At 31.8% G+C, this 26569-nt stretch overlaps 1 protein-coding gene across 2 annotated transcripts; it reads left to right on the top strand.

Moving 5' to 3' along the window:
- The first annotated feature begins 19215 nt into the window (after positions 1-19215).
- On the top strand, positions 19216-21415 carry LOC113691330 (two-component response regulator ARR9-like). 2 transcript variants are annotated; one of them, XM_027209429.2, is made up of 5 exons: positions 19216-19707; positions 19841-19950; positions 20111-20188; positions 20629-20699; positions 20814-21204. In XM_027209429.2, exons 1-5 carry the CDS (start codon positions 19602-19604, stop codon positions 21160-21162), a joined length of 714 nt encoding a protein of 237 aa, XP_027065230.1. In that variant the 5' UTR covers positions 19216-19601; the 3' UTR covers positions 21163-21204. The 2 variants fall into 2 exon arrangements, with proteins under 2 accessions (XP_027065230.1, XP_027065231.1); XM_027209430.2 differs by having other exon boundaries at positions 19457-19707; positions 19844-19950; positions 20814-21415.
- Positions 21416-26569: the final 5154 nt, after the last annotated feature.

Genomic DNA, 26569 nt, shown 5'->3' with positions numbered 1-26569 from the left:
TTAAATTGGCCAGAAATAAAAGTTAGGGACTAAATCGACTCTAGAAAAAAGTTTAGGGACGAAAATGGTCATTTTCCCCAAAAAAAAATTGTTTGTATGCACTTTTTAAAAATAACTCCCTGTAGTAACAAAATTGAGAACAAAGTTCAAAATGGACAACTATAACTAGATTTGAAGATAACCACCGGGCCAATGGTTCAGTGGCTTAAATCCTTCCTTGGGCTGTTGGTGAGGATTCAAATCTCACCAGCAGTAAAAAAAATCTAAGAGTTGTGCCATAACACTTCCTGATCTAGTTGGGTCTGTATATAAAATAGGTTATACAAATGTATCGTTGCTGATAAAAAAAAAACTAAATTTGAAGATGATCTCACAAAAGAATAAAAATGGGGTGCTCTTAATATCAAAATTAGAAATGGATATCATATGCTTAATGTTTTAAGGTATTATAAGAATATCAAATTTGAAAGAAATTTTAAATATTTTTTAGTAAATCAAATAAGAACTATATAAATTATAAAATATAGAGATAGCAATAAGGACGGACGCCTGCAGGAGTTAATGGGATGAGAGAAAATGCAGAGCAAGGGGGGCAATGACAAGGGAAGTTTTTCTCCTCTCACTTTTAAGCAGGGCAAGTAACGGGAGAGAATATCCTGTCTTATCCCCACTTTTTATTATACACACACATTATATAATACAATATAATTATATACATGTAATATGAAGTTGATAATGTGATATTTTCTTATGATAAAATAATATAATTTTTCTTGATAATATATTGTGATTAAATGAACTTGCTGTGTTAGTTTACCTTTTTTCTTTCGAGAATACAATGCCAACTAAAATCAAGCACATCGACCAACAACATCTCTTTTGTGGTTTTCTTTTTTATTTAACATAAAAAAAGATATTTAGGGGTTAGCGAAGAATCAACATTGGTCCTCTTTTTTCAAATATCAAAAAAAAAAAAAAAAAAAAAACAGAGACGTTCACCGTCCCATCAAATTTGCTAATAACGAGTGGTAGCTTGTTAGTTGCTCCTATGTATACATACATGGACGATTTGACAATGAAGACTGCTTGGGCTTGGGCCGAAGAACAAGTCAATAGTTAAGCTCATCCATAGGTCCAAAGTGCTTTTTCACTACAGAGAATCAGCAAAAATGGGCAAATTTCTCAAAATTGTTCTGAATGACGTAGTTGGGCAGACATGCATTCAGCCATGTGCATTCTAGCCCATGGCTGACTAAGTCTGAAACTGGGCCTGTGGATTGTCTGATTCGTAAATTAAATGCAGATGGGTCATCTTGGGCAAATCCATGTTTGGTCTGTGGAGGACCCAATCGGCACGACCAGGGCCCATTACTTTTCGGATTTGTGGTGAACACAGGTCATTAGACCAACAAAAGTATGTGCGTCACAGACCTAAATCCTATAAACTGCATGCCAACCTTGTATGGACTGTCATTTTTTGTGTTTTACGTAAATACTTTTTCTATATATTTTTCAATCAATTTTTTATTTCACAGATATTATATATTTAGAAGGGACAGTAGTAATTTTTCAAAAAATTCCCTAGAAAATGCAATCCAAACGGGAAGTTTTCTCAAGTACTAGAAAAACTGATAATCAATTTTTTCTTGAACTAAAATTCTCAATAGAGTAACATTCTAATAAATCAAGAGGAAAATTAGTTTCTAAAACAATTATTATTTTTTTAAAAAATTTGGAACTTTGATTTTGGAGTTAATGGTCTAATTACAAATTATATTTCTTTTTGCAACTCTGATTATCCATGACACAATAACATAAGGACCATTGACTTTAAAAAATCAAAACGTGAAAATCGATTTCAACCACAAACGACCCATAATCTGCCTAATGGATCCTCGTTTAAGATGAAGAAGACATCGATTGCAATTGTTAATTATGTTTATTAGGCTTTGAAAATTGGTTTAGGAGCTGTTAACTCATCTGTTTAAGACCAAATTCACAATTAGATTAATTGGGAGGACAAAAAGAATGAATGCCCTAGGGAACTTCTGAGGGACAATAGCACATGCCCAAACAGCTCTTCTTAAGGGCATGCAACAGTGATTGTATTGGAGTGGGGTAACACATGGTACCAAAATATTCAAAAACAAACACAAAAGACAGCTTCCTCTAGCTATGCTCCCAAACAAAAATTGTTCTCATCAAAATAGGTTTACTTAATTATTTAGCATTGGGATAGTGTATATCTTCTTGTTTACTAATCAAGATACCAAAAAACTGAACACTTAATACCTGGTGCATGAACTTAAAAGCCACAATATTCCAAAGTGAACTGGTGTATCCAAAATGCAGACATCAAATAATGAACAAGGACAAGAAAATACATTGCACAAGCTGGCAAATAATACTTTCATGCATGTCTGCCCAAAGATGAGATACGTACACAAAAATGATTCCCTAGGTATTTATTTCTAGTGGTAAATCAAGGATTCAGTCTGCCCTTAACGTTTAGTTTGAGATTTGGTCATGTCCAGCTAAATTTGTCTAAGGAATCATTCCACTATTTACTTAACAGTTGAAGCCAAGTAATGTACTGAATAATAGTAGTGTGCTTATGTTTTGAGTCTGACTCGATCGTAATCCCTAAGGTATTAATATCAATATGGGACGTAATCGTGGACCTCTATACATCCATTTAGCACTTGTCTTAGTGTGCTTTGTAACTCCATGCATCATTTAACTTAGGATCAAGGGCTTCTGTGCAGCTAGAGTTATGTTAATACCTCAGTCCGATTTAGGTCGTTCAATCGAGTTATTTAAATCGATTTTAGGTTTTCAAAGTTGATGACTCACGTCAATCCGATTTAGGCCGATAATTGTAATTGCAAGCATTCCATGTAAATTAGGATTATAGCCATAGTATTAACTTCTTGTTTCCTACACCTTCCCCTCCAACCACACCCCTGTATCTCTTTCCACAAAAAAAAAAAAAAAAAGTAATTAAAAGAAAAAAGAAAACAATTTGACGTGGCCTTGTTTGGACAGCAACTTTCTAAAGAAAAATTATTACGTTTTCTGTGAATACATTTTTCAATTACTTTTTTACCTTACATATATCAAATCGTTACAGTAATCTTTCTACAAAAAATCCAGAAAAATGCAATCCAAACAAGGCACATTAATGAGAAAGAAAACTAAGATATAAAAATAGAAGAATCTTGCAATGAAGCAAGAATTAGGCGTATCCGCTTAAAACAAAAAACAAAAAAAAAAAACAAGTAGTTAATTGGGTCGATGTGGATTCAACTTCAAAAGAAGGCAACTACTTATTAATTGTCTGAAAAATAGACATGAGAAATATTATGTAGTTGATGTCAAGATCACAGAAGTACTACTATACAATGCAGATGGCCATGCACGTACAGATACAGATGAATGTTGTGTATAATCTCTGTTGAAGCCTTAGTTGAGTTGGGGATTGTTTGCTTGAAGAAATGGACACTTCAACCCCACAAAAAGACCTTTCCACATGTTCTTTATGTAAAGCAGACCTGACCCATAATAACCGGCAAGAATCATGATTTTGAAAGCTCCCAACCAAGGAAGAATCCTTTGTTTTTAAGAGCAAATCCTTCCTTGGAATGAGAGAGATTGGGACCATCCAATTTAAATCGGCTATAAGTGTGCAAGGGAGAATGCATTCTCACTACTGTTAATGTGCCGCTTATTGACTTTTATGTCTCTATCTTCTGTTAGTCCTCATTACACACCACTCCTCTTGACTTCTGTCATCTATCTATCTGATTTTTCTACCCAATTAATTGCATGGTGTAAGTCAGTCTACTTCCTCTATTTTAATTTACTTGTGAGTTTTCCTAATTTTACTTCTCAAATTATCATTTGCATCGAGCGTTTTTGTTTTTCTTTGGAAAGAATTTACACTAAGCCTTCCAATTAAATTGCATGACTACAAATGTTATGCATATGCTACAAATTATTACGTTGGTACGTGCTATGAACATTTTCCCTGATACATAACTCTAGTAATTTTTTTATTTTTTTTTTAAAAAAGAGTATGTTTAAGTGTCAAATTCGACGTGTGTCATGTAATATCTATTTGTTCCAGTGGCGGAGCCAGAAAAAATTTTCAGCGGGGGCAAAAGCAACACTAAATTTTTTTTCCTACTCTTTTGTTAGTTTTTTAAGTAAAAAAATATTCATCAATAAGTTAAAATGAAAAAAAATTTTGAACTTATTTCAAATGGAATTTTGTGACCCATATATCCTTTTAAAATATTAGTTCATAAACCAATTTTAAAAAAAAAATCACGTAATTCTTTCACTTATTTCATAAAAAAACTTTGGGGGCACACTTAAAATAATATCAAAATTTTATGCATACTATAGGAGTTTAAGGGGGAGCAATGGAGCCCGTGCCCCCACCTTAAATCCGCCAGTGTTCCTCTGCCTTTGCAACTATCAAACTATTCTCTAATAATAAATCTAAAAAAAAAAATAAGGATAAACGTTGGCCACTTTAAAAAGCTCCTTGCAAAAATAATCTGATATGCAGTAAATTAACATGATATTACCATGGGAGAATTGTAGTTTCTTGCCAAGTTAACTTTTCCTTTGCCCAGCTTTTACACTCTAAAATGACCTAGAGCGCGGGTGGGGAGGGAAAAGTTAATTTTTTAGCTACAGAATTTCGATTTATGGGTAAAGGGTACATGCATGCTTCAAGTTCACTTTCATGAGTTCATCCTACTTATCAATTTTAAGCTTTAACAGAAAAATGTGTGGATTTCCCTTGGCAAGAAAAAGGAGACAGAGACTCCAATTTTGGTTTTACACAAGAAAAAGCAACTGGGGCATGCTCATTAACTGATTTAACTAAATATTGTCTCAAAGGAGACCATAAAAAGACCCTAATCAACTGCAAGAATTGACTTGCTTTATGCATAGTAAAATGAGTGGCTCGCTGGCTGGATATATATGGACGCAATTTCTCTTTCATTTCTCCTTTTTCAGTTGAAATGATGGTAGACGTGCTTCCTATAACAAAAGCCTAGTTATGTCCTATAATAAGAATGAAATGGGGCATAAACGAATTCCTTCCAGGGATAAGAAGGAAAAAATATTTTTGCGCAATTTCTTATTTGATGCAGGCCAAGAATAGGATATATTTACCAGGGTAAAAGGGCTTTTACTGTCATCACTATGTTACAAAAAGATGGATAAGTACAGATAGGTAGTCAAGATGATTGATAATATATTAATAACAAACTAACAAGTGATACTTTTATAATAAAATTCAGTCTATGGCGCAGCTTTCGAAAATTTTGCAAATTAAACGCTTTTAAATTAGGATTAATCTTTCCTATACTGACAGTATATGCACTGTCAACGTTGGATGAATAACAACTTTTTTATGCAAAACTTAAATTTTAAATTCAATTGTTGCACATGTGTCATGGATCCAACGGTGATAGTGTATGCACTGTCAACATATATAAGATTGACTCTTTAAATTATGATAATTTTGTATAAGAACTTTATGCTTAATTGTAAGCTCTATGAGTCTAGATATATTTATACATTGGAAAAGTTTACATACATTGGCGATTTTTCTCATATTGAAAGTTGTTGTCAAAATTAAAAATTTAGAATAGTTAGTTGCAGTGTAATATCTTAAAATGATGATATCTTATTAAGAAAAATATGAATGAAGAGTATTTTAGTGCTTTGTCTCAAATCACATAGTGAAAGAAAAAAAAAATCACATAGTGAAGCACCTTTTTAAACTTCTTACTAGCAGTAATGTGTGTTTCTTTGTTAAGTTTAAGAAAATGGAAAAACTAGGGTTTTCTCGATAGCCATTTTTTGATATGTATACACTTTTCCCCAGCTAACATGATTTGTCCATTATAAGCATCTCTATGACCTAACAACTGGAATTTGTAGGTTAACAGAGATGGAGTACAGCCTTTTTCTTGATTTGTAGAATCTCCAAGTAGATATTCTTAAGAAAACAGTAGTATTTCTTAGTTGATTAGTTTGTGGTTTTGCATGCTTTATACACTGTATCTATACGTACGTTGATGACATGTATAAAATGTTTGTGATAAATCCTCAAATACTGATAGTTGCACCTTCCCACTAACCAAGGATTATGCAATGTTAAGATATACTGATAGTTGGCGGTAATATTAATTCTTGTTACGTAAAACCAGACCAGAAAGAGCCAATCTTTTCAAGAACCCGTGAACATTTCTATGGAAAGTATAAAAATATCAATAACATTGTCATTCTTGCCATAAAATTATACGAAGAAAAACAAAATTGCACAAAAAAAAACATTCTAGATTAACGTTTAAACCATTAATTAAATACATGGTCCTGTTCTAGAAATGTTCACCAATCCTATCTGAATCCTCCTCATTTTCTATATGTATATATATATAGTCTAAACGAATTCTTAATTATTTGCCTAGTAAGCGTATTCATAAGGTTATGTTAGTGTAAATTGTATGTTTTTTTTTTTCACAAAGAAATTAAAAGAGAAATTTAAATCCTTTTGGCACAAAAAGGGCACCAGACGGCCACATAATTGCCAAAGGCATCAATATTTTCTCTAAATTTAATCGAGTTTCACTAAATTTTTTAGGATTCTGTAGCAAAATTGAACTTCTATTCTGCTGACTTTTTCTTCTTACTAATAGCTTGCATGGTTTGAGTGTTAGCTAGACTCTTTAAGTTTCCAATTTTAAGAAAACAATTGCTTGAGCTGTGATGTTAGCTTACAAAAATATATAATTGAAGTTGGCTTCACATGACACTCAATCAAGAATTTTCTCATCCACCTAAAATATATTAAACTGCTTCCTTTGTTTAACAGTGCCATATCAAAGAAGATCCCAAAGTACATGTGTATCTCTTAAAAATATTGTTCAGGATGGAGGGTTCAATGCATCACCTTAGAGATGAATTATAAAACATAGTTAAATCACAATTAATCAGTCTAATCTCTCTCACGTCCACTAGGGATGTCATGCATAGTTCAATAATTTCTTGTTAAACTTTCAGAGAAGATTTAAAACACATTTCTCTCCATCTAATCCATTTGTATAGTATTCTAGAAAATCTGCAATTAAGCACTTGCTATGATAGTCTACCTAATTTAATTATTTAATGGTTAGACCAAATGGCCCTAATAATTCAATTCACTTCAACCCTATCTACAATCCATGATTTATCAGTTAATATTTCAGTCAAGGACCTCAAGATAGGACTCCTAAATTATTTAAAGATACAAGAATCTGTGGTTTGAATGGCTAATGATTCAACTTCAACTTCCATGTTGCCAACTGATCATATATATATAAGTCTACTGGACAGGTATATGTATAGTATCTTGTTATAAATAAAAATTGGGACATCAGCTATAGTTGACAATGACAAAATAACCGAATTAATATAGCCAGCTTGCAGAAAGTCAATCATTATAATACTGCTTGCTTAATGCTCCCATAAACAAAATACGTACGTCACCCCTTTAATTAACTTGTGTTTGATTCCTCAACAAAGTCTTAATCAACCAACTAATTAAGCTACACAAATATGGGAGCACTAAAATAAGGGCTGACTTTCGAACTGATCAATGGAAGGTGAAATGTCAAATTCTCATTCCTTTGACACCTTTTTTTTTTTTTTTTTAAAACTGTTTGTCAAATGGATGGCTAGATCACTTTATTCCTTTCGAAATTGGCATTTGACCAACATATATCTTTGAAGCAACAAGCGATATTATTAGAAGAGATGCATCTTTCAATAATTATGCTTAAAAAATTTGTTCAGGCAATGGAGAATATGGAACTTGTTGACGAGTGGAGGCAGGAAAACAAGTCAAATTTTGCTCTTCTTTTTGTGGGTAAAGGGTCTCCATTGGAGAGGTGTATAGCTATTGTAGGCTAATTTTTGGGAGATTCCATAGCACATAATTTCAACTTCAATTACTGCTTTTAAGGTGAGGTTCGATCACTTGTATATTACTGCTATTGCTTTTTCAGTTCCCCATTCCTTAGTCTTTTAGGGCTTAAAAAATTAGTTTTTTGGAGCTTGACAGTCTATTTTAAGTACAATTGACCTAGTGATGCCAAAAATTGTTGGCCTAGACGATAATGATGTTGACTACATAGACAACAATTGACATATCTACTACGACTAGAAAACTATACAACTGAACAAACTCTTGCAATTACAACAAGAGCAAGATGTTAATTTTACAACCTATTATATTGGCATAACACCGTCCATTCTGGAAAAACAATTAAAGTATCTGGATGTTGTTGAAAGAAAGATCAACATGCAAAACTATGCCCTCTAAGAAAATGCCACTCAAAGGTGTGGCATCCCTTTGTGCGTGCGTCTTTGTTCCCTAATATGGCTTTGATTTTCCAATAAACTCAACGTGTCACGGAGGCATAGTTTGCTATGCCTCTTACTTGGTAAAACAAACTTGGAGGTCATTCTTGTTTCGCTTTATCATCTAATCAATTTAACTTTGTCTCAAAACGACTATCTCCTTCACTTAAATGTTAAACGTGACGCATTTTACCAATCTTATGCATGAGGGCATGAGTCATGTATCGTTTTCTCTTTTCTCTATGTAAAGAAGATTAACAGTAGTTCTTCACCTACCCCTTGATGATTCAGACATATAACCTCTCGATTGTAGGTGAATAGTCTTACTACTGAAGTGTACTTCCTCTATTCGTTGTCAAATAATTTATGGTAATTTGTCAAGCATCATAATTAGTGAGTTTTTTGATGCACAGAGATCACACCAGTCTTTTTTTCTTGGTTTTTCCCGACATCAAATCCTTTGCCTCCAAATCTACCTCAAAAAGGGAGGAAGGTAAAAAAGAAAAAAAAAAGGAAAAGAAAAGAAAAGGGAACTTGGGGGTGGATGGATGATGAAGATTTTGACATGGGGGGCCATATACCAGCAAATCCTGGGGTATATTGTTTGGGGGACCATATATATATCAAAGGGCCAATGTACACGTTTGTGTGACAAACCATGTGATAATGAGTAGCCTCGTGTAACTTTAATTTTTATTTCAGGTCCCAGCAGCTGATACACTTTTTGATTTTTTACCTTATTTCACTGGTTAGAAACTTTTTGAGTGAGTGAAACATATTATTGCAAAGGGCAATTCAAGACAGAAGCCAAAAGGAAGAGAGAAGGATTTGCTATCCATTTTAGACCCTCTTTGTTGCTGGTCTTTGAAGTCATATATGCCTTTGAAGAGAGCATGCATCGAAAAAGGAAAAGCAAAGCCAGAGCAGTTGGGAACAGTACTAGAAATATTGCCCAGTTGATATAAGTTGATTGAAACTTTTTTGTATTGTCCCTTATGATGTAAATGACCCTGACAACCTTTTGAGACCATAAAAACATTTGATCCGAGATGCTTAATCAGAGATTATCAGTTGTACTTTGATTTTAAAGTTTTGAATGTCACAGTACCACTTTTCACGAATTCCATGAAAGACAATCTCCTCTTTTTGAGCTTTTTGAAGTTCTCGTTAGGGGTCTAATCTGATTAATCCACACTTTAGTCAGTACTAAATTGGGATGCACATATATATATATATATATATATATGTATATATAAAAGTTGCTAGAGATCAGTAGTAAAGAATTCTTTGAAAAGAGAAAACATTTATAAGCTGTGTTTGTTTAGCATTTGGTCTCGAGCATGCATGGAAAGCAGTGGAAATTCACCAATTTGTCTAACAATATGTCAAGGTCCTATTCCCATTCATTACACCCCTCACAAATAAGCTTAAAAGAAAAAAAGGGAAAACAAATAAATATATTAATCAATGGCCATAATTAAGTTTAATTTGCCAAGATGGACAATAACTAAAATTCACGAGAATTACTGATGTGGTTGGATATTGAATATTTTGGGAAAAAAACATCTCTAAATACGTTTTCCAATTAAACACCTTTCTATATTTTCAATTAAGTACTTTTTAGCTTACATATAATACATCATTAAAAGGGTAATTGTGAATAATAAATAGAAGGTTTTTCCAATTACTGATGTGTCAGAGGAATTTTTTTTTTAAGTTTACATTATCTTTCTCATTATATAGATAAACTCTGTATGTATATATATGTGTGTGTGTGTGTGTGTGTGTGTATGTGTGTGATCTACAATTTTGTCTTAAGCAAGGTATTTTTAACGTGTTGAAAGTATATGAGGAGGCTATCTTAATGTTCTTTAACATATTAATTTTTTATGCATTTTTTAATGTATGGTATATAAATTTATTAATTGAAGGAGAAAGTCACATTTATAGAAACTTATTTTCTGGTGTAATTCTTGAGATTTATAATGTGAAGGAAATTCATTTGTAGTCCTTCTTTTGTGCTTTTCACCATGCAGCTACTAATATGATGGTTCCATAGCCACTAAAAATTTTAGCAGATTCAGAAAACCTATAATACGCACAAAAAAAAAAATCATTAACCACTTGAAAGTATTTGGTTGTCGTTTTTACATGTGTATTACATTATATTCTGATAAATGGAACAATAGAAATAAAATATTGACGAGGTCAATTATGAAAATGACATGCATCATATAGCAAAGGCTAGAGTCACGAACCCGAATAATTTAGCGGACCAAAAAATAAATTTGGCCGTCCTACACCTACAAGAAGCTTTGGCATCAACCAAATGACAATGTTAAGTTTTTCTAATCATGCTGCTAATCAAAATTAGTTTATTTTTGAACCTAAATTTGTTTCAAATCACCTCATTTGGGGAAAATTCTTTTCAACACGATTTTTTCAAAGCTATATATATATATATATATATCCATGCAATGTTCTTAGTTATTTGCAAATCGTAATTATCTGATGCAACGCGCATCGCATCGATGATTCCTGTTCGAAATTAGGGTTTTTTTTTTAATATAGAATTAACGTGCCTAATGTGTACCATGCATGTTAATTAAACAGATTTTAAAACCAGACGAAGACTAGATAAATGAATTTAACGGTGTCATAAGTATTGAAAACAAGAAACATCGAATTCGAATAACACACTTGAAATGGAACAGTCAATTCAAATACCACATATGAAATGATAAATGTTCTTTCAAAATAATTATGTCCGGCACAAGATCTGGAGCTAGATTTATAGGTCCATAAAACATGCGAATGTTTACAAAATATTGGTAGGGTCAAAAGTGATCATGATATTTGGAAGCTGATCAAGAAACATGTAAAAGTTCCAGTGGGGTAGACAAAAAACTGCTGGAATCTAAGACTGTTGCATGGGGCTGATACTCTTGTCCTGAACATGAAGAGGATAGCTATTATGTAGTGCCCTTCTTGCCTGCCTAAGAAGAGGTCCACCTTGATCAGTATCAGCAGCATTTCCTTTTATTAAGACAATCACTGAGACCATGTAACTGTATGATCTCATGACTTTCCTTCATCAATTTAGCAAGTACTAAGATAGGGACTAGTTGATTTTTCTTCCTGAATTAATATGTGAAGGGAAATTTTTGAATATTGTCTTTCTCTTTTGTGTGTAATCAATTAATTATAGGGGAAATATATAGGAGAGTTGGCAAAAAAAAAAAAAATGCAAGATCTATAGCATATCGGTTACGTTTAGGAGGTAAAGTGCAAACTGCAAATAACCCTGAATTTAATAGAGCGATCTCCAAATTTTGATTATCTTGTTTTGGAGATTGAAAGATAAATTGAATTGATTCAGGACATGTATGTAAAGATATTTTGTGATTTTCTTTTTGTATTGCCTAGGACAAGTGTGACATTTTAATACTTAATTTATATATACTAGCCCTTTTTTTCCTTACTTTTTCTTCTTTTTTTTTTTTTTTTGAAATGTAGCACTAAATCCATCCTCCCTTCTCCTATACTTTTCTTCCCAAATAGTCTCTCACTCCCAAAAGAGCTGTTATTGTTCTCAAAGTTGAAAGAACTCCAAATCTATGATGATCACACTAAAGCATGTATACAATGATGTAACGACAGTTAAAGGCATATGTAGTTAAATAGATTTGCTTACTTGATGGCATATTTAACGGAAAAGAGGAAAACGTTGGCATCCCAAGATTCAAAAAATCAAGAACAAAAGTTCACTTTTTTGGCACAAGAAATTAAGAAATCCATGTTAGTCGATCAACAATCGGAAGAAATCTTTCCCTTGTGTGTCTTGAAGATCGATTTATGCTATTTTTGATGCTTTGTTATATATCCGGCCAAAGTAACTTTAATTTGCTTGAAATTTTATAAACAATGATGATGGGGCCAATGGATTTTCTTTAAAACACATTAAAGGCCAGCAAATCAAATCAACAGACATTTAATTCAGAGCAATCAGGTGGGCAAGAAAGAGATGTCAAGTTTGGTGAAGGGAATGCGTATCGCCATTTGAACTCACAAAATCGCCACCAAGAAGATCAAATGCGTGTTTACTAATTAAGCATGTAGTTAAATCAGGAGAGATAAAAAGCTAATTAATAGCTTAGGGATTACACAAAAGATTTTGCTTCTCTTGATAGGAACCATGCATCTCTTAATTGGTCACTAGCTCGAATGATTTGTTAACCACAATTTATGGGAAAATATTGCTCGCTGTGTTGAACTACTTAAAGTTTAATCTATTTTCCCCTAAATTTATCAAGAGAAATGGCTATAAATTAAGGAATAGTAGTATATCTTTTGTACCTCCGTCCCACTTTGATAGTCCTGTTTCTTTTTTCACACCGTTTAAGAAAAAGTAGTTAACTTTGTTGGAAAAATAAATTTAGATTGCTATTTTCCTAAAATACCCTCACATTAAATAGAGTACAACTTTATGGGAACTTGAATTGATGGTAAAAAAAGAATCAACTCTCATTAAATGGGGTAGGTTTATAGCAACAACAACTTGTATTGAATAAGGGTATTTTAAGAAAATGAAAATACAATTACATTCTTCAATTGGAAAGTGGACTGCAATTTGGGACAGACAAAAAAGGAAAACAGGACTATCGAAGTGGGACGGAGGGAGCATCAATTTTGCAATAATCTTTTTGGTTTTTACTTGCTTTAATTTTTTCCCTTGTTCGAATGTAATTTTTTTCTTATTTGAGGAGAATCGTGTATAACGAAAAAACTAGAAGTCATTTTTCCTCGTCTTAGAATAAGAATTTTAAATGACCGACCACATCTAATTTTCTCTCTGTCCTGCTAGAAAAACTGACTTGGGGCGGAAAAAATTCAATCACTTGAGAGCTAAGTCTTAGAAGCCATAATATATAGTTCTTTGTTTATATGCATTATTACCTTTAAATCCTCAATCAATATCTTGCATTATCGAGGTAAAATCCTTTTGACCAGAGTAGCTATTTCTAAAACGTATTATCCTTAAAATATAACGTTAATTGTAATATATTATATTCCCATTAAACTATCATCTTTTCCACTTTAGAACTCCTTGTTTGGATTGCTTGTTTCCGTTGGAAAATATTATCGTTTTCCGTGATCACATTTCCCTATCACCTTTTTCCCTCACATATATCAAATCGCTACAGTAATTTTTCCATGAAAAATGACGGAAAATGCAATCCAAACACAATTAGTATTCCGACACCTTGCATAATCAATCTATGCCACATTGTTCAATTAGGTTGAAAATTAGTCAATTGTTCTAGTATTATTTTTGGATGACAAGTAATTAATTAACTTGATTTTTCGCGTCAAATTAGTTTTTCTGATCAGCAATAGACAGCAGTACTGCAGGCAGTGATCACAAATTATTATTGTTGTATATATCCTTCCTTGTAAAGGTGGCCCCTCAGTCACAGAACTCTTATAATCTTAGCAGTGTGGATTAAGTGTGACAGGTTGTACGAGATGTATTATGGTCTGTCGGGAATCTTTGCTAGCAACAAAAGACACTGGCTCCGGATTACCTGTGATCTTGTGCCCAAATTCCAAATTTCTGACGCACATTACAAAGACACACACGCATACATATACATATATATATATATATATACACACACACACACACAAAGACACACACATACATAATATACATGTATATTGGTTTTTGTTATGTTAATCTCATTGACTTAATTTTTCTTTTTTACTAGTTAATGTGATACATATATTGATTCACAAAAAGAAGAAAAAAAAAATTTTTTTGGCAAAGAGTACTTTTTATGTGGAGGAATTTAATTGCAAATCATGATTTATTAAATTTAAGTTCTGAAAATATAAAAAAAAATTGTTTATTAAATTGAAGTTGTCATGAGCTCGAATCTCATTATTGTTTGTGAGTTTTTTCTCCCACTACATGCGGTTTAGTTTGTAATAATTTTCAATTGTAATTCCCACTATCAGTTGGTTAGTTTTTTTAAAAATAAAAAATAAAAAATTCCCGGCAAGAAAGAGTTAGTTTGTTGATTTTATTACTCCCACTATTATGAATTCATTGTAGCCTTATACAAAAAAAAAAAAAAAAAAGAATTAAGTTGAGGAATTTGCAAATCATGATTTGATTTGCTAATTTGGGGAGAAATTTCATTCTTGGATGGTAGTTGAAGGTCTTATCAGTTTAGAAAATAAAACGATGGTGAAATCTTTTGTGCATATATTGAGAAAAAGGGCAAAATATATGATTACCCAAATTAGCCTGATGATGAACATTTCGTAGTTGCCAATAACTACTTTATTTTTTTTCCTTGTTTTTTACTTCCATTCTGGCCAAAAGTAGAAGAATAATAAGAATCAGGAATGATTTTCAAATGTTCTTCCACAGTGTTGTTTGCCACTACAAGAGTGCCCTTTCACAATCAAGGTGAGAATAGAAAACATATCTTGGTGAACTTTGCAGAAGACTTTAACAAATTCACTGTTAAAGATTTAGAGAAAAATACATACAAGTTACAGTTTCTCTCTTTACTTTAGCAATTAGTGTACCCCACTAATAGGGGTTAACTCGTTAATCTATCAATTAATGTTCAACAGTGCAAAAAATGTGTCAATCTAGTCTAGATATGGTGTTTGACTCTTTCTAGATAGAAGTAGGTGAAGAAAATGCATTGATTTAAATTAAAGTTGGGGTTTGATACCGCAAAGTTAAAAACTTAAAACGGTTCCTTAACGGATGTCCAATAAACACTCGTGCAGGATTTCGGATGTCAATTTTCACAAAGAGTGTATATAATATAGATCAGCGTCTGAATATAGAGGTGTAATAATTGTGATTATATATATTCGCATGATAAAGTAAGTATTATAATTTAGTTGTGCTGACGAATGATTAGAAAAATGCATCACTTACAAAAAAAAATGCGTATTACTTTTATTCTAAAGTAATTAAGCTTGGAAACAACCTATGCTCATTCCGAATGAAGGACACCATTTGGCTGCTTCTCTACTTGTTTTAATTATGTTTTGCTTGATTTATACTCTTATTTCCTATTATCAATCAGCAGAAATCCCCATCAAAAATAAAGTAAAATAAAATAAAATAAACAACCTCCTACCCTTCAAAAGGAAAAGAAGAAGAAAACAAAGCAAATAAGTTCCTCTTTGGGTGGGTGGACAAATTTAATTTCATGGCATCTCCCCTTTTCCTTTTTCTTTGGTGGATGTCATGAATGGTTTGGATTTTCATCAAACTTTCATGATATCAAAATCGGGTAAACAACAAAATAGCATAACAAGAAAAAGGAACGACATGAGATATGTATGTATAAAGTTCATGTGCTCAAACTGCTAATCGGTCCTAATACAAACAAACGTTCCAATTGCTTCACAACAAAACAAAAAACAAAAGAAAAAGAGAATACCGCAAATACGAAGGCAAGTACAAAAAGTAGAGGGAGTGGCTCGTTTTTTTCTCTTTAACCTACTTTTCACTCATTTCCATATTGAAGTTTGTATTATGCATGATTCAAAATGTTGAATTAGTTAATTAATTGTCTTTGGCTGAGTCTAACGGATCTTTTGTCATGTAAGGTTTAATCATTAGATTCATTTTGTATTCTTCTCTTCTTGCTAAAATGCAGAAAATTAAATCGAAAGGAGATGAGGGGTCTTGCAGGCTAACGCCATTCCGAATACTGAGTTTCCAGGAATTAGAGATCATAGATCAGAGTTCAGTAAATGTGAATCGTAGAACTGTGTTGTAATTGCCGAGCTAGCATATAATTCTACGATTATGGATCACCGATTATGATCTTACAAAAGCAAAAGATTATAGTCAGCATATCATTAACTAGATTTAGCTAAGACTAATAGCCGAAAGTAAAATTTTAAAGTAACAAAAAGTTAAAAGGGCACGAAATGGCAAAATAAGGAAAAGTACCATAGAGAATGGCATTGCCCCTTGTAAAGGTTAGCTGAAAAACATCTTCTATATATGGTGCTTTAATTTCTAATCTTGTTTGGGTTAATGCGTTGCTCTGAACAATCCAATACTAACTAATAGAAGCTTCAAAAAGTACATGTATGAACACAATCGTTGAATACATGAACCAAGAAAATAGTAATAATAATAATATGAAGAAATATTTCGGTCAAATTATGTCACCATTTTGTGATCTTTCCGTGAGTTTGCAACGTTGAATTGAGAGGACTTGATCTTGATGACTAAAAGTAGTCTTCTTCTAGCAAATCTTTTGCGGGCCATAGGCGTTTACGTTTCTTTCTTCATAATCTTTTTGCAAGACCAAAAATTTTTTTTTTTTTTTTTCCTTCTTTATGGGTCAACGACGCTATCTTCCTTTTGGTTACCAAAGTAATCAAGTTGGACAAGAATGAAAATGAAGTTACATTCACATTCATTGGGCAAATAGTCCTGTTTAACCAAATCTCTCATTGCATTTCTAGAGGGTCAAGATTTTCTTGTCATCCTCGGGCCATGAGATCATGGTATCCGATCTCTTGATAATTACATCCATCTCATTTGAATACATAAAAAGGATATAATTCAAATGGATTTTCACCTTTCATATGTGACATTTGATTCATCTATATGATGAAGTTGTTCGAAAATTCTAAACACGTTATTTGACCATCTTCTTTTTTTTTTTTTTTTTTTTGATCGCATATATATGCACATGTTTTGATAAAGCCACTATAGTAAAGGAATTTTATAAGGACAAAATTAAAAGATTTACACCAATTTCACTTGAGCAATGCGCCGCCTTCCTAAGATTGAACAAGAAACCATGACAATGAGAGCCCCTAGCTAAGAAGAAGAAAAAGAGAGAAGATGTGTAATATATGATTTAATTAGACTTGAATCGTGTTTGGTTTGATAAGAGTTCGTTCGAATTTGATTCATTAACTAGTCAACTCAAATTTGAATAACATTTTATATTTGATGACATTCAAATTCGATAAAAAAAAAAATCGTTCAAACTCAATTAGATAAATAAACAAATCAAACTTAAACAAAATTTCAAATTCGTTAAAATAATCAAACAATCTTGAATACTAGAATATTTGATTTAATTAGACTCGTTTACACCTCTAGTAATATATATATATATATATATATAATTTGGATTATACGCAGAACACATGTAGACATGTAAAAGATAGATTATGATCCGTACTAATTGATACAGATGCCCAAATGAACAAACAAACTTTCATTGGTAAATAGAAATGTCGTTTTAGGAACTAAGTAGTTGGGGTTAGATAACTAGCGCAATTACTTGCATTAATGGAGTTTGATAAGGGGATCAGTTGGATGGCTGTCTGAATCCCCAACAACTGAAGAGTTTATTTTGCCAGTACTTAAGCCACTTGTGCCAAAATCATTGTATGGATTAATGGACTCATATTATGATCCCAGGAACAAATTCTGTACGTTTATTGTACATTATATATATAAATATATATATAAATATTACTTTAAAATGATTTTAAGGTAAATAAATAAAACAAAAACTTATGGCCTTCCAATTGTTTGTAGCGTTACTTGCTTAAACTTGAGAAATTTCGATTGACTTACTTCAACTGTAATAGAAAGTAACCATCTAATTACAAGTATTTTAATGTTAATCATTCAATTAATTTAGTCTAAATGCGCATCATATATATACTTTCAATTCAAAACACTACAAAGAAGATGATAATGCATACAGCATTCACTAGTAATCTAGTTGTTGGAAAACATTTTGACATTCATGCCACATTTCAACAAAATTTCATTTATCAAGGAAGCTTTGGCAGGAAAACACCTCCGCTCATGCCAAAAGTACTCATTAGTTGTGAACTCTTCTCAAGAAAAGAACAATAAGGAAGCACTCACGCACAAACACATGGTAACATGTATAGTTACCTTACTAATTATGTTTTTGACAGCAAAAATTTCATACTAAGACCGTTGGATTCATTCTAAATGTCAATCAATATTGATTGATTACAATTGTGAATGAGTAGATATATATATATATATATATTTTTTACAGGAAAACAGAGAAATTAGCGTTTGAAATTAGTGTATACACTGTCAGTGTATATAAGATTTATTCTTAATTTTTTTTATGCATTCTCAGTGTATACACAAGTGGTATTCGTAAATTTTTTATTCAATTTTTATCCATAATAAAATACAACTACTAAAGACTTGTTTCAATAAAATTATTTAGTACTATCATGGACTAGAATACCAACTAAATACTAGGGAGTAAAAGAGAGATTAGGGACAGTAGTGGGGGCATTGAGAGAGTGTATGAATGAGACATCCATAAAAGCACAACATGGTATGGGGTACACAGCTAATGGCCATGGGAAGCAAATCTTGAAAGGGAATCAAATGAAATTGCCCTCTCTTTGCACCACTCCCCACCTGCTCAAGATATGGTAAGTGCACATGATTTCACACCAGGAAAAAGGCACCATTTGCTGACATCACCTGTATCTCTTGAGAGGATTTTGCTAGGCCCCACATCACTGCCCCCACCTCTCCGCCCCTATTCCCCTTGCAAGACTCCTCATCTTTTTCTTTTTTTTTCTTTTTAAATTTTTCTTTTCTGCCATTCCCAATCCCAAAACTTTCCCCCTCTTCATCATATAAATGCCATATGGTTTCTCTCTTCACCATATTAACAGCATTAAAAAACCCATCTCCAAGAATCAGCACCCCCCAAAGAAGCCCATGTTCTAGTTCTTTCTTTATTCATTTATTGCCTTTGTATTTTATTCATTTTTGATTATTGGTGGTACTTACTGGCTAGCCTTTTGCCATTGCTTGCCTTGTAATTCAAAATCAAGTTGGAAGAAAACTTGGAGAGTATCTTTGGATGAAATCTGGTCAGATCTTGCTTTGTGGGTTGTGGATTTTGGTGGGTCTTTCTCTCAGTACATAACCATAATCTTCCCCGCCTCTTCTCCCTCTCCTCCTCATCTCACCTCAGCTCATACAAAGGAAACCAACTCTATCCCACCAAAACAAGAAACCAACTTTCTCTGTCTTTTTCCCTCTTCCTCCACCTCTTACCTATCTCAATTGTTTTGGTATTGGATATTGGTGACCAGAAATGGTTATGGCAGCAGCTGAGTCCCAGTTCCATGTTTTAGCAGTTGATGACAGCATAATTGATAGAAAACTGATTGAGAGACTCCTCAAGACCTCTTCTTATCGAGGTACTTGTGGTTTCTTGATTCTTGGAAGGATGAAAACAGAGGAAGACTGATTAAAAAAAAAGTGTTGTTTTTTTGTTGTTTGAGGAACTTTAATGGACTCTGGCCTTAATGTTGGTTGCATTTCTCTTACTAGCAGTTACAACAGTGGATTCCGGGAGTAAAGCTCTGGAATTTCTGGGATTGCTTGGAGAAGAAGACCACGGCAATCCAAATCAGCCTTGTATCTGTACTAATCACAGCCAGGTGATTATTCTTCTTTTATTTCCATTTCTGGTTTCTGGGATTTGTCAGCTTTCTTGGATTGTGGAACAAATTGAAACAAATTTGGTAGTATTAGTACTAGCAGTACTTTCTTTCATTGGGGTAGACTGTAATTTTTGTTCCCTTGCCTGGGATTTTACAGGAAGTGGCAGTAAATCTTGTCATCACAGATTATTGTATGCCTGGGATGACAGGTTATGATTTGCTAAAGAGAATCAAGGTATGATGGCATTCTGGCTTTGTATTCCTTTTGTCTTCTTTTATGCTAGCTATGCTGTTTGTGTCCTCCATATCTTTCCAACTTTTTACATCATTTTCCTTTCCTGGAAAATAAATAGACCTAAGCCCCTTAAGTTAGGCAGGGCAGAATTTTTCCTAACCAAAGTTGTGAGATGATGTACTCAATGTACTAACATGAAATGCTGCCCACATCTGTCCTTTTCATATGCCATTCATTTCAGATCAAAGAGAATCTGTGAAAGAAATCTTTCCGCACCTAACTCTGCATAATTAGGCGGTTGATAGGACAATTGCTAATTCTAGATAGTTTTGCCCCCTATGGTACCCTCATCATATTGTTATGCTTGATCTTATGTTTTCAATTTTTTTTTTTGGTAATTACAAGTTTCCTGAATCAAATGTAATGCCTTCATATGATAGGAATCTTCATCTCTGAGAAACATACCGGTTGTCATAATGTCATCTGAGAATGTCCCTTCAAGAATCAGCAGGTAAATAAGAGTACATTATTTTATGTAATTAGGGGTGTGGAATGTTAGATTTTAGAGTAGTTCTTGGCTGGTGGTGAAATTAATCCTTTGGATTTGTCTTTGTGGCATTTTCAGATGTCTACAGGAAGGGGCAGAGGAATTTTTTCTTAAGCCAGTGAGGTTGTCAGATTTGAACAAGCTCAAAACCCATATGATGAAAAGCAAGTGCAAGAATCATCAAATGCCAGAAAACCTAGAAGATCCAGAAAGGCCAGAAGAATCAACAGCAACATCATCACCATCAGCAGAAACTTCAGAGTTTCAGTCACCACAATCACAACCACAGCTAAAGCAGCAGCAGCAGCAGCAACAATCACAGGCTAATAATAGTAATAATAACAAGAGGAAGGCTGTTGAAGAAGGGCCGTCCCCAGATAGAGCAAGGCCAAGATACAGCAATGACCTAACTGTGGTCTCTAATTGATGCCACTATAGTAAAATCCTTTTTTCTTGATTTGAGAGCTGATATGATGACCCTTTTTTTCTTCTTTTCTTTTCTTTTTCTTTTTATTTTTTTTCTTCCTGTTTTAATCATAGAATTGGTCAATACAACACCTAGTGAAATGTAGAGAAATGAGAAATGACAGAGGGAGAGAGATGCCATCGTTATGATGGGAGATTTGTACACATCTTATATCAACAAAAAGGTACAAAAAAAATCCAATTTTGTTTGGTAATCTGAAAATTTGACAAAAGAAATCATACACTTTTTTGTTTTTTTTTGTTTTTGCTGCAATTTGAAATGTGATAACTGAAAACAGTTTCAGATCACTCCTGCAAACCATTCATTGGGGTTAAGACATACGTTACATTAGACAAGTACTATTTCCTTGTCTTAATTAGCTCACTGAATTTCATTTCCATGAGTTATTGACTTTGGCTATCATTTGAGGATAAGGTTCTTAGCTTTTTGTAATTCTGGGCCGTTTGGCAAGTGAATTTTTTGAGGAGTGTTTGTCTAAAATTTTACTGTAACTCACTGTAGAAATTGTAGAAAAATTTTTGAAGTGTATAAATTTTTGGATATTTTAAAGTGTATAATTTAAAAACTTCTCAGGATAATGTAGCTAAATTTGTTAAAAAGCTTGTAGCAAACAAACTTCACCAAAACCTTGCTTACCAAACAAGGCCTCTGTTTGGTCACCTGCATCTTGGAATCAACTAAATTAGCAGTTTTTTTTTTTTTTTTTGTTCATGTGTTAACCAAAATATTTTGGTCAATTGTCTTGGTTATATGGCTTTTCAGGTTTGCTTTTAACATCTTAAATTTTCTAGACGTTGCAGAGTTATGAATTACAACCTCAAACGTTAGTTTAGCGTGTTAACTTGTCGAAACGTATTTGGAGCTTTTACTCATTCAGAAATCTTATCCAGAAATTGACATCACCAGCCCACAAGAGTTTTCAATTTCTCAACTGTCACCAGTTTGATTGTAATTAAAGTCAAGATATTTTTGAGATTACTACATAATGGCTTAACAAACACATTTGAAAAATTGCAAATTAGTAGATAGCTAATTCATTTTTGTTAGAAGGGCTTCAATGGTCCCTCAACTTCTATTCATGATCTCATTAGGTCCATCAACTTTTGAAAGTGTCTATTAAATTCCTCAATTTATAAATTTGTTTCTAAATGATCCTTCCAACCTAATATATAAGAATGTATAAATAAACTTTGCCTCATACAGTTTGATTCATTTCTATTTTCTTCCCCTAAGTTTGAAAATTAGGCACGTCAGCCCCTTTTTGAATTATTTAATAGTTAACTAATTTGAGTAATAAAAAATAACAATACTGTCCTTCTAAAAATGTATATAAACTAGCAAGAAATGAAGAATAACTCATCAGCTAATAACAGCCTTAATGTACCATATATTCACAAAATTTCACTAAGTCTTTATTATCGTTATCATAATTTTTATTTGATTTAAATTCTAAAAAATTGAAAAATGTGTAGGAATAAACATTAATCCAAAAAAATGAGAAAAATTTGTAAATAGAAACAAAAGAGAGTTTTTTAAAAATTTTTTCTTTTATCAATTAAACTATTTGTATAGTTAACATGATAAATATTAATGATAAAAAGATGACAAAAGATTAAAAAAAGTTATGTTGATATTTAATTTGTTTGTTTTTATGGTATAAAGTTATTTACTTTTATTTTGTCCATTTTTATTGTCAAAGATTATCATTCACTTTAATTATTATATTATAAAATCCAAAAGATCTCTCTTGTTTATTTTCCTAAATACCTTATCTTATTAGTCTTCGATTAAGGTTTATCTTAATTTATGTCTTTCTGTATATTGTTTTCAGTTTATTAAAGTTTAAATTGAACAATAATTGTGATGATGCCAATAATAAAATATAAATAAAATTGTAAAAACTTTGCAAGCGTAAGGTAATATTAAGATTTTTATTTGTTAAAGAGTAATCTTTTTATTTTTTATTTATGTTTAATTTTTAGAAGAATAAATTGCCATTTCTGTCAATACTTAATACTTAATCAAAACTCAATACTTCTTAATACTTAATCAAAACTGTTAAAATGCACTCACCCAAAAAACAAAAACTATTAAAAGGGGCTAACATGCCTTATTTTCAAACTCAGGGAAAGAAAATATATGTGAACTCAAACCTCAGGGGGCAAAATACAAATTATCATTCTTAGATTTGGCTTGAAGGGATGATGATTTAGAACCAAATTATAAGTCAAGAGTCGTAGTAGACGCTTTAAAAAGTTAAAAGGCCGAATAGAATTATTACTAAAAGTTGAGGGACTATTGATTTATGCCATTTGCCCCTGTTAGAATCTCGATTCTTGTCTCTATGATTAGCCCAACCGTTGCTGGATCGTTAATTTTTTTTTTATAAAATTAAGGGATAATTGCAGAAACCTCCCCTGAGGTTTCTGACATTTACACTAATCTCTCCTGTAGTTTGAAAAATTACACTGACCTCCCCTAAGGTTACTAATCCTTTGCAAATTTAGTCCAAATGATTAAAATATTATTTTAGGAAGTGAAATTAGAAATTTATACCAGATTTGCCCTTTGTGCTACATATCCAATGAATGACAAAGTACTATAAATCAATTAACAATTAATAAATTTTAAGGAGTATAATTTATGGACAAACACGCATTACTCATTTAAAGTACCAGCTCTTTACGAGTATTTTACTTTCAAATATTTAATTTATGATAAATATATCAATATTTGTAAGTAAAATTCAAAAATTGTTATAGTAATATTCTTGCAAAAAGGGAATCGATAGGTTATTTATTTAATATAAATTAAATACTTTTTTTAAAAAAATAAATAGCCCATAAAGTATTAATTTTTTATGGCTTTCATCCATTACACGAGTAAAGTATTTGCTCTTTATGTGCATTTTATTCTGAATCATTTAATTTATATTACATACATAAATATTTGTAACTAAAATTGAAAAAGTGTTATATTAATATTTTTATGGAAGAGAGATTGGTAGGTTTTGTATTTAAAAAAAATTAAATATTTGAAAGTAAATACAAATCTGTATTTGAGTGTAAATATTTGTATTAAATTAAATGTTTGAAAGTAAAATACCCTTAAAGAACCGGTACTTTAAATAGTTACCGACTCTTTATAGGCAAACACGCATTACTCATTTAAAGTATCGGCCTTTTACGGATATTTTACTTTCAAACATTTAATTTATGATAAATATATCAATGTTTGTTAGTAAAATTCAAAAAGTGTTACAGTAATATTCTTGCAAAAAGGAAATCGGTAGGTTACTTATTTAATATAAATTAAATATTTTTTTAAAAAAGAAATGATTCATAAAGTATTAATTCTTTATGGTTTTCATCCATTACATGAGTAATGTATTGGCTCTTTATGGGTATTTTATTCTGAATCATTTAATTTATGTTAAATATTTAAATACATAAATGGTATAACTAAAATTGAAAAAGTGTTATATTAATATTTTTACGAAAGAGAGATTGGTAGTTTTTGTATTTAACAAAAATTAAATATTTGAAAGTAAATACAAATATGTATTTGAGCGTAAATATTTGTATTAAATTAAATGTTTGAAAGTAAAATACCCATAAAGAGCCGTTACTTTAAATAGGTAATGCATATTTGTCTATAAACTATACTCCTTAAAGTTTATTAATTGTTAATTGATTTGTAGTATTTTGTCATTCATTGGACATGTAGTACAAAGGACAAATTTGGTAAAAAATTCTAATTTTACTCCCTAAAATAATATTTTTAATCATTTGGACTGAATTTGCAAAGGATTAGTAACCTCAGGGGAGGTCAGTGTAATTTTTCAAACCACATGGGAGGTCAGTGCAAATGTCAGAAACCTCAAGGGAGGTTTCTGCAATTATCCCTAAAATTAATTTTGTGATATGTGTATATATATATATATATATATATATATATATATATATATATATTCTACAAATAAAATAATCTTTGGATAATTTAGATTCCAAATATTATATTTGATCAGGTTAGACTATATATATTTTTCTTTTCCTTCTAATCTCTAGTAAAAAACACGTGTATGATGCCTTAAAATTTTATAAAATTATTACATAACGTGAGAAAAACTTCGATTAACATTTCATTTTTCAAACATATATTTACATATATTCTGATAAACTATTGGCCAAAAAAAAAATCAAATTCTATGCCTAGTATCTTTTAGGAAAAAAGTGAAGGGTAAAATTGGAATAATAAAAATGGCCACGTTACAAGCGTTATATACTGGCACAGCTGTTTTTAGCGCGTCCTGGACTAGTCATGGCTATTATTTTTTCAAAAAATCTTTAATCTCTTTTTTACTTTATATAAATCAAATTATTATAGTATATTTTTTTTACAAAAATTTTTAAAAATAGCAATTCAAACGGATAATTTGAAAAAAAGTTCCAAGTGAAAGTCCTAGGTTTGCTGGAGAAAAATGTGAAGAGGTATAGAGACGAGGGAAGAGTGACTGATGGCCATTTTGAGCTATTTGTGGGTCGGACTTTTTTTTTTTTTTTTTAAAATAGTTATGGGCTGATAACTATTTTCATGAGTTGTAGTCTTATAATATCTGAAACCTTAAGGCATTTGGTGAATAGGTTGTGATCCCATGATTTTCACAATCAATCATATTATTTGTTTAAGAATAATGTTCATTGGTTTTCTCAAAAATTTTTTTTTACGTTTTTTTATTAATATATATTTTAATTATTTTTTATCTTACATAAATCAAATATGTACAATATAAATTTTTATAAAAACTTCAAAAAATAGTCTAATAAGGCTTTCCTTTTTTTTTTTTTTCAGCAACGGTAAATGTCCTATAACCTAATCTAACCTAATTTAGGGGGAAGGGATAAGGGGAGATGGTCAACTAAAATCAATCACATATTGTGACAAATTTTGAGAAAGACAGAGGTTGAACCCTGACCTCCGGCATCACAAAAAAAGGTGATGAAGACGGGAGCAAATGGCCAGTGGCTAATAAGGTTTTCCTTGCCTTTGCCCAAAAAGCACAAGATGAAGTGAGACAGATAGAGAGATATCTCATTGAAATAGGACGAGACTGATTCATAGATGCGGGAAGAAAAGGTTTAGGTAGCCCTTAGTCTATGATTTCAAGTAGGTTCTACAATTCCAAGGCTAATTTCTCAGATTATTTGTATTTAAAAAAAACAACCGTCAAATGCACCTCTGACAGGGGTTGTTTCTAAATATATAGCGGCCGTGCTGAGTCAGCACGGCCGCATAACTAAAAATTCCACCGAAATCTTCTATGCAAAAAATTCATTGGTGCACAGTA

Source organism: Coffea arabica, chromosome 6c (genome assembly GCF_036785885.1).
Source record: "Coffea arabica cultivar ET-39 chromosome 6c, Coffea Arabica ET-39 HiFi, whole genome shotgun sequence".
Lineage (NCBI taxonomy): Eukaryota > Viridiplantae > Streptophyta > Magnoliopsida > Gentianales > Rubiaceae > Coffea > Coffea arabica.
The sequence above is the reverse complement of the archived record's forward strand: the minus strand, read 5'-3'. Positions and strand labels throughout refer to the sequence as shown.